The 16,960-nt window shown below is 30.5% G+C and overlaps 3 protein-coding genes across 3 annotated transcripts; 1 reads left to right on the top strand and 2 right to left on the bottom strand.

Moving 5' to 3' along the window:
• Positions 1 to 823: 823 nt before the first annotated feature.
• LOC114395623 (transcription initiation factor IIA subunit 2) lies at positions 824 to 5,136 on the bottom strand. The gene is made up of 4 exons (XM_028357456.1): positions 4,992 to 5,136; positions 4,669 to 4,817; positions 4,514 to 4,564; positions 824 to 1,251 (listed from the first exon to the last, which is right to left on the bottom strand). The coding sequence occupies exons 2-4, from the start codon at positions 4,795 to 4,797 to the stop codon at positions 1,111 to 1,113; spliced, it is 321 nt and encodes a 106-aa protein (XP_028213257.1). The 5' UTR covers positions 4,798 to 4,817; positions 4,992 to 5,136; the 3' UTR covers positions 824 to 1,110.
• Positions 5,137 to 8,082: 2,946 nt separating this feature from the next.
• LOC114395633 lies at positions 8,083 to 8,778 on the top strand. Its single transcript, XM_028357466.1, has 2 exons — positions 8,083 to 8,357; positions 8,484 to 8,778. The coding sequence occupies exons 1-2, from the start codon at positions 8,211 to 8,213 to the stop codon at positions 8,607 to 8,609; spliced, it is 273 nt and encodes a 90-aa protein (XP_028213267.1). The 5' UTR covers positions 8,083 to 8,210; the 3' UTR covers positions 8,610 to 8,778.
• A 274-nt stretch (positions 8,779 to 9,052) lies between these two features.
• LOC114395644 (probable rhamnogalacturonate lyase B) lies at positions 9,053 to 15,082 on the bottom strand. Its single transcript, XM_028357477.1, has 15 exons — positions 14,905 to 15,082; positions 14,699 to 14,820; positions 14,529 to 14,588; positions 14,106 to 14,225; positions 13,880 to 13,999; positions 13,633 to 13,774; positions 12,188 to 12,370; positions 11,862 to 12,017; positions 11,575 to 11,681; positions 11,320 to 11,410; positions 11,032 to 11,173; positions 10,214 to 10,373; positions 9,986 to 10,102; positions 9,763 to 9,889; positions 9,053 to 9,398 (listed from the first exon to the last, which is right to left on the bottom strand). Exons 1-15 carry the CDS (start codon positions 14,944 to 14,946, stop codon positions 9,132 to 9,134), a joined length of 1,956 nt encoding a protein of 651 aa, XP_028213278.1. The 5' UTR covers positions 14,947 to 15,082; the 3' UTR covers positions 9,053 to 9,131.
• Between the last annotated feature and the right edge of the window lie 1,878 nt (positions 15,083 to 16,960).

A 16,960-nucleotide genomic window follows, 5' to 3' on the forward strand; every position in this document is an offset into this window, starting at 1 on the left:
TCGAATTATGTTAGAGCATTAGGCAATTCAATCAATTAGTTTTTCATTCGACAATATGATATCATTTTATATATATATATATATATATATATATATATATATATATATATGTTTTTGCTTAGTTATTTAGTGGTTTGGACTAAAAAATACTTTTATCTTTAACCTTTTTCACAACCTTTAAAACTTAAAAATGAAACCTCATATGCAAGGCTAAAATTTTAAGCTATTAATCTGTATTGAAGGACCTAAGTCATTGGATTCAAGTGTTAAACTTTGACATAAATTCAACATTTTAAGGGGATTAAGACAAAGTTTGACTAAAAGCACTTGAAAAAATGTCATTAACAATGAGTTAGTAAGGCTAGGTAAAATTGAATTTTAAAAACACACATATGGACTAGTTATGACACTTATGAAAATTAGGTTAAGTAGGACAACTATAATTTTGTCCTAATTGCGTTAATTCCATAGCTAAAATAATTAATTTTAGTCATTATAAATTTAATTAAGTCATATTTAAAGACAAAACTACTTTTAGAAATAAAATAATTTAATAACAATTGTTTTAGTCAAATTAACTTATTCGAGGAGAGACAGCCATTCACAATCAATTGGTGACTATGTGGGAGTGATGCGACCTCGCACAAGGTCGTGGATCACATGGCGATTGTGGTGGTTGGGTGGCAACACAATGGTGGGTTTGGTGTGGTGTGGAGGTGACATTGGGTGGTTGCAACAATGGTGTTTGGTGGTTATAGGTGGAGGCTGGGTGCATAAGAAATTTTAGGGATGCATAGCCTGTCCAACCTTACTAGTTAGCCAATGAAAAATAAACTAGGTTACTTACTGGTACTCACAGAAGAATAGAACAGAATACACTTAAAAGAAGAGAGTAGACTCATCCAATTCCCAAGCGGTATTCTCAATATAGCATCATTAATTACCTAATGATATGAAGACTGATGGCTTTTAAATCTATAATAACATACAGTAGTTGCTAGTTCCGGCAAGAATTTAAGACCATTGTAACTATGGTCTGGCCACCATTTCCATAGTACCAGCAGATGACAACAATTTCTCCTTGTTGACAAGGTAGCAGAATTGGGCACATTATTGTGTGAGCAACTTCGAATCACACGCCACTATTTTAACCCGTCCAACATTCTCTTGGCTGTCTTCGTTCTTGAACAAAGCATCTTGCAAGATGAAGGTCCAAACATTGTCGCAAAATCTATATGTATGGAGATGTCCCTGTGATTGACAAATGAAAAGAAAAAAAGGCAATAAGTGATTTCATTGCTTAGACTCGAGCTTCAGCATAATTCATGAATTACAAATCTAAATCATGTATGCAGTATGGAACACAAAATGTGTGGATGTTAAAAGGAGGTATTGGGGGATTTCACTACTGCAAAGTATTTAAAGATAACAGCAGCTGAACACACCAACAACATGACTTCACAGCAGCCCAAAGTCAAATTAACATTGAATATTCCGTTAGACAAGAAGCATCACCATTTCAAAACACATTCAAAAGCATCCGAGTAATATTACAGAAAATAATGTGAAATCATACTACACAAAAGGTAGTGAATGATCAATAATAACATTGAATATTCCGTTAGAAAATATTAGTACCAATCATACTAAATGGAAGACGGTGAATGATCAACAATGATTTACCATGACAGAAAATATTAGTACCAATCATACTAAATGGAAGATGGTGAATGATCAACAATGATTGTGCTGACCAATAAACGCCAAAGGATTGAGAACTTGAGATGAACCGGTAGTTCCATCATGCTCTGGATCAATATAAGTAAAATCCAAATGCATAGCTAAGCTAAAGAATTTTTAAGAGATGAACATTAATTAGAGCTAGTGAACAAGGAACACCATAGTGATATCAGCTTAGAAAAACAAAAACTGTTTTGCAGTTACTAGTTAGTGATGAAAACTTTTTTCAGATATTGTAGTTCTTTTTATCATATTTCTTGCTTTTTGGTCATTATAAAATTCCATTTTCTACTTTTCTATTCGACTATTCCATTGATGAATTCTTCTTATATACACTAATAAAGTTAAACTATTCATTGATCCCTATAGTTGTTCCCATTTTAAGTTTTAATCTCCATACAAGGAAAGTTCCTGAACAGTTTTTTGTGGTGGTTTATCATTGCCAAAAACCTTTTGTAGCAGGTTTACATCACCAAAAAAGTGTTCTTTGATATTAGCAATAGGAACCAAAAGTTAACTTTTATGCACATGTAGGGACAAACTTTCTTGAATAGGGACTAAAATTTAAAATGAAACCAACTATAGGAATCAAATGAATAGTTAACCCACCAATAATAATATATGGCTAAACGAAAATACAAAAAACTTGTGTATAATAATATTCTATTTAATAGGACCAGCATGAAGAGTTATTGCAGAGCTCACGTGAAAATATTGGGCATCTTGTTCCCCATATTTTTTTAAAAAAAACACTATATATTTTGGTCTTCTCTATTGATTTTATAACAAGCAAAGAAAAGAGTGATACTAGATCTGCAAATTATAGAGCCTTTCAGGCTTCACTTTGAAATACTGAAAAATTATCAGATTAAATTTTCTATGAAAATTTCAGTCTATTAAACCAAAAAAGATCTACTTTCTGTTACCCATATAGACTCACCAGGAGAAACAAATCAAAACTCTTCCAACCAAGCATCTCCACAAATAAAAATGCTACCTAAGCAAATCCATATGTCTGGTTTTAGCCCACTCCCCCACCAGAAAAAGAAGAAAAAAAGGGAAGCAAGCAAGACCAAGAGAGATTATAGTGTGACTGACTGCAAAAGCAAATCTTAACAGTCATAATCATATAATCTGATGGCTATGGTAGTAATAATGACAAAAAATACAGCAAGCCGCCATGACAAAAAAAAAGAACATATGCTTAGCTTCATTTTCAGAAATCAGCCATCAGCAGATTATATATAATCAGTAGACTGCACACCTAACAAATGAATCTCAAATGTCTAAAAGCCATAAAATTGAGTGGAAAGGTATTTATGATAATCATGCCAACATTCTCAGTTTGAATAACATCTGTTGGTATTAATAGTTTTTGTAGAAAGGAAGACCAATGTCTTGTAATTGAGTTCAATAACAAATGCAGAATCCTCGGTTCAACCATAAATTTAATTTTTAATGAACATACTTTTTCACTCAAAAAACCAATACTCAATCATGAAAATAACAAAAGATATTTAATTAAAGTGTAACAATGTGGATTTGGACCTAACTCAACCCTATAAAACTAGCTTATAAGGTGAGGATTGCTCTCCACTTATATATTCTATCTCAACACTATCTTTAGCCTATATGGGACTTTAACCGAAAAAGCTTTATATGTTCTATGATCAACATTTTAAAATAATTTTATTGCATTCAATGCGTACAGGTAACTAAAAAAATGCATGTGACTTTCAAACAATCAATGGTGAAGAAAAATAAGAAAATAAAAATGGACCACTATCCACCTCAAACATTCCTACAGTTGGGAAGGGTCTCTTTTTTGCTGTTTTTATATTAATCGTAAATCCCTATCAAAAAAAATTATTAATCATATATTATAAAACTATAGGGTACTCTTACTACTCTATAAATAGTATTTAATATCATTAAAAAATGGTGAAAAATATATCACATTTAATAATCTATAAATATATATAAACAGAACATGAGAACATATAATTAAACACACATTCAAAATCTTGCTATAGCATTTTTTGGGGTGGCAGCTCTTCGCCACGGTCCACTATTAGCATGACCAATAAAGAAAGCAAGGCTATATCAGCAACAAAAAAGCAAACACGTCCTCAGTCCTCACACACCAAATTGCACAAACTCACAACTAGGACTGGAAGAAAAACTTGCTAGCAGCTCAATTCATGAATGACTGATAGGACATTTCAGAGGGTGTTACAAATGCACTTGAGCATGCTTTCATGTCCAATAAATATAAGACATGAAAGCTATAGAAGGAAGTGTTGGGTTGGACTTGGACATGGATCAAATTTTGCGGAACATATAACCAAAAATGCGTTGAATGAGCTGAAATTTTTGGCTTCTTTATAAATAAGACAAATTTCAACTTTCACGTGTTATAGCTCCTTTACCACGTGAATTGCCTTTAACATGAAAAACATTTAACTTAACTTAATTCAACAATGCTTGAATTCAGTAAACATTAGCATTCAACTTAATTTCAACTGATTACTAAATCGTTTACGCTAATTGTATTGTACATAAAGGAATTAAAAAAAGTCAAGCTTAACTCATTGAGCAAAAAAACAAGAGGATTTCAAACAAGACTTGATTAGATTCAAATACCTCAAGTCACTTCCAACCCTAACTACAACCAATTGCAGAAGAGTAAATAAATGTCCAAGCCATATCCAAAATTTAACATCTCATACAAAATAAAAATGGATTTGTGGAAAAATAAACGGTGTTATGTTACCTTGATGGAGACCTTGCTCTTAACTTGTGTTTCCAGAGCCTCAGTCATGGACTAAAATATATCCGCATGCGAATAAAATAAAAAGACCGTTAAAACAGATCCAGAAACAGAAACCGAACCGCATAACCAATTGAAGAAGAAAAAAAAAACCGCACCTTATCGAACTGGACCAGAACCTGAATCGCGAGCTCGGGGCTGAGAGTGCCGTTCTGAACCATCTCGTCCAGCGTCTCCGTCAGGCACATTCCGATCGTCGACCTGCGGTACAGTTCGAACGTCGCCATTGCAGCCTGCGAAACGCGATCTGCGACGAACAAAACGCACGCGTCGACACGGAACATAAATGATTCGAAGGAATTCAGAGAGTTGAAAGTAATAATAGAAACGATGAAAGATGGTAATTGCGATTGCGGAGAAAGCGAGAAAACGCAGAAGCAGCAAAAAAAACGGAGATCTAAGATGATGGAATTCGAATTACGAATCGTGTGGCGACGTTGGAGAGTTGAAAGTGGTTCGGTTTTGTTTCTTCTTCTTCTTCTTCTGCTGGTCTTCTTCTGAGTTAACGTTTGGGTTTGGCTCGATAGCGTTGGAGAAATTTGGGGCTTTTTATACCCTAGAATTTGGAGGAGAGGGTATATATAGTGAAGGTTGGAGAAAGGTGTGCAATGCCCATTGTGCCCTTGATCACGTTTTTGACATGTGAGAGGTGACGCTGGCACATAAAAAATAGCATCCCGTGTACCTTGTTAAGTTAACAACTTATCGTTAATACATTATTTTATTTTCTATTGAGTTCTGTTATATTTTTTAACATTGAGTTATGCTATATATATACACTTATATAGCTACAAATTTCTATAACTTATATTCAGAATTTTTTCTGTTAAATAAGAACACAATTGACAAATCCATTCACTCACAAAACCAAAAGCCAGATCGGTTAAATTTGTTGAATTGCAAAATACTTATAAAACAATAATTCATCTCTAAAATATAAATTTTAATATTTATATTTGAATGAGAATATTTTTTATTTAAAAAATGAAAATATTTTTAAGAATTACTCTCATACTTATTAAGTTATGTGCTCATTTAATTTTCTTTTTAACTTATATCTTTATTTTCAATATTATTTCTTAAATATAATTTTAATTTTAATTTAATATATTATATCAAATTTGAAGATATATTTTATTTTTGAATGAATTGAATTTAAAAACTATTTTAATTAATCTTAATTTTCCATAATTTGCTCTTCATTTTATAAAACCTTACTTTTTTTAATCCTATTTGAATATATATTACTAACTCTAATCGATTTAATTTGATTGGTTGAACAAAATATGAATTATCATCAATTTTTATATTTGTTTTTGATTTTTATGGATAAAAAATATTTATATTATTAATAATGAGTTGACAAAATGGGTCGAGCTCGAGTGAACGATTCGGGTCTTGTCTAAAAAAATGGTTAAAAAAGAATTGAGCCAAATTTAATATGGATTACTTTTGTCTAATATTATTTTTGTTTTTTATTTAAAATTTATATAAATTTAGATTAAAAACAAGTAAAATCTGCCATTTTGATCTGACCCATTGGGCCATCAGGCCTAAAAAATGTAACCCATATAAAAAGAAAACTACTATTGGCACTATTATAAATGCAAATGGCACTACCCTCTTGGGATGCTTTTCACATTTTTTTTAAAATTATCCTTGTAAAATATGGGAGTGGGGATTTGTCACCCCTTTTTCAACATGAGCAAATTTTCGTTGTAGATATGAAAATAGAGAGTCAAGGGCACATAGCCTCAGAGGTTGAGGTCGCATGTGCAAGGGTGATGGATCCTACGTAAGATGATTGTGTGACATTGTTGGATCATGGTGGTGGTGCACAGGGATGGATCCAAAGTCTATAGAAGGGGGATTGAATTTTTTTTTTGTCACTTTACAATTATTTAAATATTGTTCACTAAAGACTCTATTAATTTCTTGTTTCAAACTTTGGAAAACTATGATCAAATTTTTTTATTCTTAGAAATGAAACTCAATATCAAGTGAATTTATGACTCAGACACCTCATTTAACTACTTAAGTTAGACTCTCTTATACACAATAACAATAAATAAAACTCACATTAATATAGTCTTACAATCTAACAACAAAGTCATTCTATATACTAATAATTAAAAGTCATCAAATCCTACAACAATGATAAATAATAATAATATGATGTCTATATGAAATATATTTATTTTATATATATAGGAAAGATAACTTATGTTTACCATGACAGAAATGATAAAGTTTTATCATGAGAACTTTGAATCCTTAATGTTTTCATGTAAGAAAAAAAAAAATACTGTAATAATACATTACGATTGAGATTAGTCTTTAATATAGTGAGTTAGGATACCCGTAATATTTAACTCAGGATAAAAAAAGTATCATATTCATATAAAGAAAAAATGTATCTAATTGGTGTAGGTCAGTTAACAATACACAATGAATATGTTAGAAAGAACTTTGATTCGATCCCGTGGAATACACTTTTGGAGAGGAACAATGAGTTTTAGATGTGACTCAGACTGATAATTAATCTAAAGAATCGAAACTTGTGAAAATATCTTAAATATCATTGGGTTGCCTAACATCCTAATTAAATCAATATCAAATAAAAAAAATATAAAAGAAAAATGTGAAACGCATCTAACAGAGGCTAAAATGCTAAATTCACATGAGACATTGTTTCTTCTCTGATCAATTCTTCGAAACCAGTTACTGCCTTAGTATGGAGCTACAATGCCGTTAACTGCACAAATAAATTGCATAAGGTGAAGCTGCTGCATTTAATAAGATGAAAGTTCTATACTTAGGTTACGTATTCAAAATTTCAAAGTATACACATGCGTCTTAAATACGTGGACGTTACTGCGAAAATTTTCTGCAGTCTCAATCAAGGCACGTTCAATGGTTTTGTTTAAGCAAATATCAAACACACATATAGATGATGATGAAATATAAATTGATATTTTGAAATTCATACTTAGGTTATTTTGGACAAGACTTTCACTTCTAGTTTTGTTTATTAGCTAAAATTTTTTATTTAATTAACTGTTAAGTAAATAATTTTTTAATATTTTTTAGTATTTTTAAATGTATTTTTTAAAATACTAATTCTCACTTTTATTTTTTAAATTTTTTTCTATTTTTATTCTTAATATATTTATTCACTTTTATTATTATCTTTTTTAAATGAATCATAATTTTATTATTTTTTATTATGTTATACTTTTTAATTCCTTCCATAATTATTAAATATTTTTAGTTTAATAAATTATTTTTTTAATTTTTAACTATTAATTTCTAACTTCTAGTTATCAATAATTTTTTTTAAAACTAGTTTTTATCTATCCTTAAGATACACACGCCAAAAAATAGATCAATCACCTAGGGATGAGTAGAAAGGTAACTGACGCATGTAGTCTATCTAGCTGCCACGTATATAAAGAACGAAGCAATATTCCAGAAACGTGTAAGCCTAACTCAGTACTTAACTCATTTTTGTTTCTTAAAGAGAAAACTGGTTCAGTTTGTATGTGAAAAATACTGTTACTTCTATTGTCTCTTTCAAATTCTGAATTTGACAGGGAAGGTATTTTTTTTTCTGCTAATATTAATAATATATCAAGTAGCAATGGGAGACATGGATTCTTCATCTTCAACAACTTTGTCAAATCACAAGAAGACCTCGTCGGTGTCTCGTTTGAGGAAGGGTTGTTTGTCTTTCGCAGCTTCATTACAGAAAGGTTTTCGATATGTAAAAGCGTTTTTTGTGGGTCAGGTTCGAAATCTAAACTAGCACTTTGCATTTTTTTTTTGTTCTGGTGTTGTGGTGAATTAATTATTATTATTAATTGCTTCGTGTAATGGAGGACTTGGTGTTTTTTGTTTGAAAAATAAAAAATAGGTGAAGACTATTACTGCAAGGAATGAGAAGGAAGCAAGTGAAGCTGAACTTGAGGCTACCAAGATGCAAGTTGAGGCTACGGATGCTGCTGAAGATATAAAGAACAGACTCAATAAATCTGCATAATTTTTTGCTTTTCACTAGTTAATTACTACAAAATTTCTGTCTTTTTTTCTGCTACTGATGCATAAGGGAAAGTGGGAAACAAAAATGTATTTTAGTAGTTCCAATTTACACATGGATGTAATATTGTTAATTAAGTATGAATTAATCCAACTTAATTTCTTTAATATAACTTTTGCACTTTAGTTTTAGTCTCTATTTTATTTCTGAAGGTCACGGAAGGCCAAAAAACTTGGCTTTTTTTCCCCAAGCACACATGTCATGGACCAGAACATGAATCCTCTTCACACAAAAAAATCACCCATTAAACAAGTTGCCAACAAAAGAAAGTAGAACAAACCCATTAATTCATGGACCTAGCAAAGGGGAACATCGTTTGATCACTATAAAATCGCTGCAATATTCAATTATCTCAAGTTAAATGTCTAATATCTACATATATACAATACAAGAAAACACGATGATAGATATTTAATTGTAGAAGGTGTTTGTAAGTAGGAGCAGGTTCATATTGAATAAACAAATTTAATGTATTTTTTGGTGAGGAAAAGGGTTAGGACCTTCTAGACGAATATAGTCATACATTATCCCCTGGAAGAGGGCCAAGGGGCCACTAGCCATAGTTTGTGTTAGAAATATAATATTAACGCTTTTCTCTAGCAGAAGACCAGGCACATCAATGCTGAATAGCCAGTAGAGTCCATGAATTCCATGTCTAGCTATTGCATTGTCCTTCCCAATCACTCCCGTAGTGAACAGAGGAGGATCTTGTTTTGGATCATTCACTCTAACCTATGATATCCAGACCAAAAATGTCATGGAATGAAACAATAATAGAAAATGAAAATACTCAACAAATTGATGCAGCCCGCGTTTAGATGAAATTAACCAAATTGATTTTAATTAAAATTGATTTTGATGGGATTTGATTTGATTTATATTTTTAGTATAAATTTTTTATCCAAAACAACAATTATTCAAAATTACTTCTATTCAGAATTAATTCTTGATGTCAAAAATAAATTTTGACTTTTTTTTAACTTAAAACTAAACATGTAAAATTCATCTAAAATTAATTTTAAATCCAAAATCAAGTATTCTAAATTAAACATCCATAATGTGAGATTACACAGAAAAGTTTTGTGAGGTTCCAAACCTGTAATTCAGAGATATTTGCACTTGCAAGTGCCAATCTTAATCTGTAGATGTTACTTGCCTCCACGTCATCGAGGTTGAACTTAATTTGCCAAGTAGTTCCTTGGTAACTGCCATCTTCTTGCTTCCTGTATTTCATGCACTAATTTCATCTTTCATGGATAATTAATATAATTGCTTTTAAAGAAGCAAATATAATTGTATGTTGTCTCTATAGAGCATACCTGGGGACATGTGCAAAGAACCAATCTTTTGTGTAGTCACTGACACCCACTGTATAAATTAAATCTTCATTTGGGTATAACTCTGCATATCTTTCCCACAAACCATATTGCCTAAACCTATAAATGGGTAACGAGACTTAAGAAATTAATCCAATAGTGGAGTTTGGTGGGATCACAAAGCTAAACATGTTGAACCTAAGGATTTAATTTGTAAATATAGGAGCTGACTTGTTGTCTGGATGGTTGACAAAGAGCTTGTTAATGTATTTGGGATTAGGATCAGGAACATAGAATCCAGCAGCAGAGCGATCAGGAATGCCTATTTCCCATAATGTTGGGCCATCTCTTGGTGGCTCAAAAATAATGTCACCAAGGTTTATTTCACAACCTGCATATTTCATTTGTTATTATAGTATTTAAGAAACATAGACTAAAACACAAACAAGTAAAACAATATTCGCTAACGATGATGCACTAATAATATAATAATATAAAACAGTTTTATGTTATTACTCAAGACATGACTTTAAGGTTGTGTTTATTATAAGTGATGAAATTAATTTACTGACGACAGAAACGAGACATCTTCGTTTGGTACATGACATTGAGGACAGAGTTAAGTTGGGGTATGTAGGTCCCATTAAGCATAGTTGTTTCCTTGTTACAGTTATGAAAATGATACTTTCATATTTTTACCCCCATAAATCATAAATTTGTGGAAAGAAGTCAGACTTGCATGAAGAGAATTGTAAGGATAAAATTGTATTTTTATTCAGTTATTTAACTTTTTTTATCTTATTTTTTTTAAATCAAACAATTCAACTTTGAATTTGTGATTTTATAAGAGACAAAAATTTATAATATATAATTATTTGTAATTGTATCACATCGTGCATAACATTTTTCTTTTCTCTTCACTAAAGATAAGCATAGTTTAGTTTGTAGAGTTTATAAAACTAGTTTATTTTAAAGGAACATTCAGGGGTTACATGCTCTGTCCAATAAAATGAAATTAACATATAATAAAAAAATGAAATTAAAATAACCTGGTGTTATGGTGAGGACAACATTATTCCAATACTCTCCAATGAAACCTGGAACCCATGCATAGAGATTGTAATCCCCACTGCGTATATTATCGATTGAGAAGTACCCTTCCTCGTTTGCTCTAGTCCAAAATTGGTATCCCTGACCAAACAAAATAGGCCTCGAAAGTTAATATTGCTGCCCAAATACTACTTACACATGTAAATGTTGAAGTGTTTGATTATTTGGTGGAGAACAATAAAACAATATATGAACTCAATTTTGGTAAATGCTTCTGTAGTTTAAACCTTGCATTCTCTTTGCCAGGATCCAGCTTCTCCTGGTGTTGCCAGCCCTACGTATGCGCCTTCTGCTATTATGTTCTCGTCACTTACACACCTGAAAAATTCACTTTACAAAAGTTACATTTTGTTCTTAATTTTACACTATATCATTTACTTTAATCTTTTTGTATTATATTTTTCAGATTAATGTGAATAGAGTGATCGATAATGTAAAAATGGGAGTTCATAGTCTTGTATTAGGACTTTGGTGTTACGTACCTGTCTCGAACTAGTAATGTGCCACACAAACTCCCCCGCTGGCTAGACTTTTGAAAATCTTCTGAAGCTGGAAAATCATAGGGCCAACTTTGAACCTCCTCCTTCATCTACAAACCATTTTTGGTTTTCTAAGAGTTAGTAGTTTATATATATATATATTAATTCCTTTTTTTGTGAGGAGGAGCCAAGCCCCTTGCTGTTAATCCTTTGTTATATAATTTTCCTACATGAATCTAAAAATCTCCTTAAGATAAGTCTAATTAACAACTTGATAATAAAATTGAAACCTGATTTTTGGCGTCCTCCCAGAGCTCTAACGGGTCATCGCCATTTAACAAACTGTTGAGATAAACAAAAGTTGGCCCAAAAACTTTCTTCCAGGGTTCATTAGGCTGGAGTTTCAAAACTATATCCTCTCCTGCGTAGTGAGCACTAAGAAACATCTGACACATACAACAATATTGCAAGCTATTTGTATTTAGCCAATTAATAAGAATCAGAAAAAATGTTAATATGTAATAGTTTTTCATTGAAATTAATCTAACACTCATTAACAACTAATGCAAATGGTAATAGGTGAGTTTATGCTTCACCTTCGCAACGAAAAACTTACCGCCAGGCTTATTGGGCCTACGTGGGAAGTAAGGTTCTGTTTAACTGGGCCACCTGATCGAAACTCATTGCTGGGTAAGATTACCCATAACCCCATGGCTGGATCATCTTCGGATTGTGAACTTATCCACCCATGAACCATTAGATCTTTGTTCTCACTTGAATATTGGTACTTGTCATCCACCTTAATCGGTCAACAATAAATTTCATTAAGCAAAAATAATGTTATAGAGTAAGGGTTGGGTTGTCTGTGTATTATTATTAAACAATATTTTTAATGCTTATAGACTTTTGTTATTTAAAAAAATAAAAAATTGGTTTAATAATTTTTTTAGCTAGAATTAGCAGCATTTGACAAAAATTTAAAGGCTATTATGTATTTTAGTAAGGTTTAGTTTTGATATATTGTTTGTGTATTTTTTTTAAAATCCTCAACTAATTAAATTACAATCTAAGAATAATTTTAAAGATAATTATCACAAAAGTTAATGATTTTCAATAATATAGTGATCTATGATTTGTTTATAATATAAAAAATATTTAAATTCAATGTGTTTCACTTAAATTTATTTGTTTGGGTTTTAAACAAAGGAGAGTAAACGAGGTCCAGACGTATATTTTTCAATAATATAGTGATCTAATAATTATATAGTTTCTTTTTTGACTGATGATAGATATATATATCTCATTTTTAAGAAGGTTAAATCATAATTGTAATCAGAATATATTTTGTTTTATTTTGGTCCAGTATGAAAAAAACTCCATACTTTAGACTTACATGAAAAACATTTCCAAATTGATTCCTACCATTTGCTAAAGTTATACTTTGCCCCTTATACTTCACATTATTTTTCAGTTTAGTCTTTACATACAAAATTTTATATTTTAATTCTTACACTACTTTTTTTAGTCCCAAAGATAATTCTAACTCCATTATAACCTCAAGAAAGATTGAGATTAATTTGTAAATGTTTTTTCATGCAACGATCAAAATGTAGATTTTTTTTATAAAAGCAAAGAAAAAAAAGGTTGAACATAGAAAGAAAGTAGGGACTATATTTAAATTTAACTTTTTTTAATATAAAAGGTTAAAGAAAGAGAGAAATAAAAAGAAAAAATAGGTAAAATATATGATGATAAAAAATTTGAAAAAGAAATGAAAAGATAATAATATACTTGATTAAAGGTTTTGGATTCAAGTCTAGCTATAAAAAAGAATAAAATATATAAAAATATGATTAAAAGAGAAAACTTCATAAAATAATCAGTTAAATTTTTGAGTAAAAGTTACTTATTAATAAGTTGATAAATATTTAACACTAATAATAATCCAACAATAATTTAGAATTAATTAAGTAAGAGTATTATTATCATTTTCTTTTACTTTTTTTTAAGAGTTGCATTGCAGGTCTAGTATTTTTTCTTATTAAATTAAAAAAGGTATACCTCTCCCTTAAACTCTGGTTCCACTGGATTAACTAGCAAAACTGCCTCCGGCGGAACTAGTTCTTTTCCTCTTCCCGGTAATCTGTCGTCCGGGAGAGGCATAAATCTTTGTCTATCATCCGACACGGCCATATAATGAAACCTGCACAAGCAACCTCTCAAAATTATCTCTGCAGCAAGCTAATTTAGTGCACAAAAAATGAAGAAGATCTAATATACTATTCTATTTCATAAGGTTACTCCATACTTGTCTTTTCGTAGCTTGTAAACAATCCTTATTTGAGGTATGTTGAAAGCAGGCCACTCTTGTAAGTGTTCAAAGATGGCGTACGAGTAGAATCCTGCGGAATTACGAAGCATCACATACCTGCACAAATATTAATTGTTTAAATGTAATTAATAATTAATTATTATGCCTCATTGATCAAAATCAAATCTTATATAGTTTAGCAACATTCTATACTAAAGAGTACCTTTTGTCAATATTTAGAGGTGCTCTCTTTCCCTTCAGAGATGGATCCCACTTTCTTGTGAATGAGATTTCAACCTGTTCCTCGTTTTCCATTATAACATTAAAACTTGTTCCTACAATCCTGCGTCAGTGCATTGTAGCCAATTAATTGCAAACTACCTCGTCATAACAGCACTAAAGACATCATCATTATTTACAGCTACAGTTTTCCAAGTGTTTTTTTTGGTTTCCATAGGTCTCCTCCTCCTTCTTAGTCAATCTTGTTCTCGAAACACGATAAGATAAATCTGAATATTTCTTTTAGTGGTAATTCAAATCTTGATTCATTATGTTTTTGGTTTATGATAATCTCTGGTAATTAAGTAGTAACATTTGGTTTAATATAAAATGGGAACTAAACTTATGAGAGGCGATGATCACATACCGTTCAAATGTCCCAGTTGTTCCCGTACTTCCGGCTTCACTCCAAACAACGTCCCAATACCTATGAATTCATTATTAAAAGTAACCATATAAAGTCTCATGAATTAATATATAGTGAGGGAAAATGATTAATCACACACCAGATCTGAATCTCAGTGTGCACGAACATACCCTCTATTATCCTTCTCGTTAAGAGTTTCAAGCAGATTATCAATGCCATTATATTGTATTCCAGTAACAAATCCACCTGGATTTGATAAATACACTTGCAGTATGCCATTATCCATAACCACCTGCAATTCCAAAATTCAATTTGCCAAAATTTCAGAATATTAATTATTCCAAAACTTTGAATATAGAAGAAAACAATCTCTTACTTGACTGTCTTCAACACGCAATTGCACTGCTTGTGAGGCCATGGTGATGATGGATCTTCGGTAGTTGCTATATCCTGTCCTATAATATATCTATATTTGCTACAGAGTATTTATTTATCATGCAAATTCTTGAGGTTCGTGAGATAAGGGTCTTTGGTCTGGTTTCTTTAAACTAAAGGCCAATCAATTTTTCTTTTAACTTTATTTTGCTCGGTTTTCATGGTCATGTCTTTACTCAATCGCCTCTGTATGTAGACGTGTACGTTTTGGATTGCGACTTATTATTAATCAATACTGTCTTTGACTTGGCTTATAGTTTTTGTCATATGTAATACGCACAACAAATTAACATCATAAAATGTATGTTTGAGCCTTTGATGTCACGAGATTCTAAAGTACTAAAGAGGAAGTGTATCTTTCAAATTTGCGAGTTATGATAGGGTGCACAAATTTGAAATTTCGTATATTATACATAAGGTAATATATACAACCTACATGCGTAGGTTGCAAAATTTTTAATATTCCCTTTGGTCCTTAATTATAACATTTTACGGAAGGATATAATATAAATGTAATATTAATTTGAAATTAATTCTTTTCTAATACATTTTGAGAAACAACGTCTAAACAAAAGTATTAATTTCCAGTTGTTAAGTAAACAGTGCTTGCTGTGACAAGACATTGTGCGTTGCTCCAAAAAAGTTTGATAAATACGGTTTTACTATATTTCTTCATCAGTGATTTGCCAGAGCGAGGAACACGTTGGCATTTCGTAGCATGTCACATAATGTGATAATGATATCATATTATTTTGTAAATTTAAAGCATGATAGTTTTTTCATGTGATGAGGAAATGGTCCACCATGCACATTACCTGATTTCACAATATTCCCCCCCCCCCCCCCCCCAAAATTCACATAATTTTACACTTTTTTCCCACCTTCTAATATAGTATAATACATTTTATCTAATGATCATATACAATTTAGCCTGCAATTATAACCAACATTATTTAAAATTATAAAATTTTAATTACCAAACCATTTGTTATTTTTTTTAAATCACATTAAAAAAACATAACATGTATTTTTTTTATATAAAAAACATTTCTATTTGAGTCAAATAAAAATCAAATAAGTATGTCCAACAAAATTCTTCTTCCTCATATTTATAAATATTACCTTAATTTGCATATTTTTTTTATCCATATGAATAAAATAAATACTAAAAAAATTATAATAACTCCCATATCATTCTCAATCATCTCAATCAACTAAGTTAAATCTCTCATTTGACACATTATTATGAAAATACTGCCCTTAATTTTTTTGTCATTTTCTATCAATATATAAAATTATCATGACATGACAAATTAACTAGCTTACGCCACAATTTTCTGAAAACAAAGTTCACCTAATGTAAGTGAGAATTGATTGATTAATTTTTTCGAAAGCTTGATTGATTAAAATATAAAGCTACTTTTATGCCAATGTGGACACCGTCTAAGACAAGATTAACAAGTTAATAAAGGAAACCTACATGTCTTTCTTTGCCAGTATAACTGAACACACAGTTCCAAAAAATGAAATTGAAGATCAAGCCTTTTAAAATTAATTAAAACAACTTATTGAAATTATTGTGATTTTATTTAAACTTTATAGTTTTTCTTTTTTGGTAACTATCATATTGTAATGAAATTGTTTCCACTGAAAATAAAGGACCACTTATAAATTATTATCACACTTAATTTTTCTAAAGATGTAAACTTATTTGTTGAATTATTATAATAAATATTTAGTATTTCATTTTTAATTAGTAATAAAGTCAATTTAATTATTTAGTTTTTATTGGGGCATTATTAATCTTGAGTAATATTTGATTTAGTTTTAAAAAACTTATTCGTGCTAAAATAATAAGAAATGGTAACATATAATTTTGATACGTATCAAGATTTTTACATTATAGAAATCACTCTAGAAATCATGCATATTGGAATAATGACTATAATAGGATTTATCCATGTGACTTTAGAAGTGTGCTTTTAAATATTCGGGTT

This window comes from Glycine soja, chromosome 2 (assembly GCF_004193775.1).
Source record: "Glycine soja cultivar W05 chromosome 2, ASM419377v2, whole genome shotgun sequence".
NCBI lineage: Eukaryota > Viridiplantae > Streptophyta > Magnoliopsida > Fabales > Fabaceae > Glycine > Glycine soja.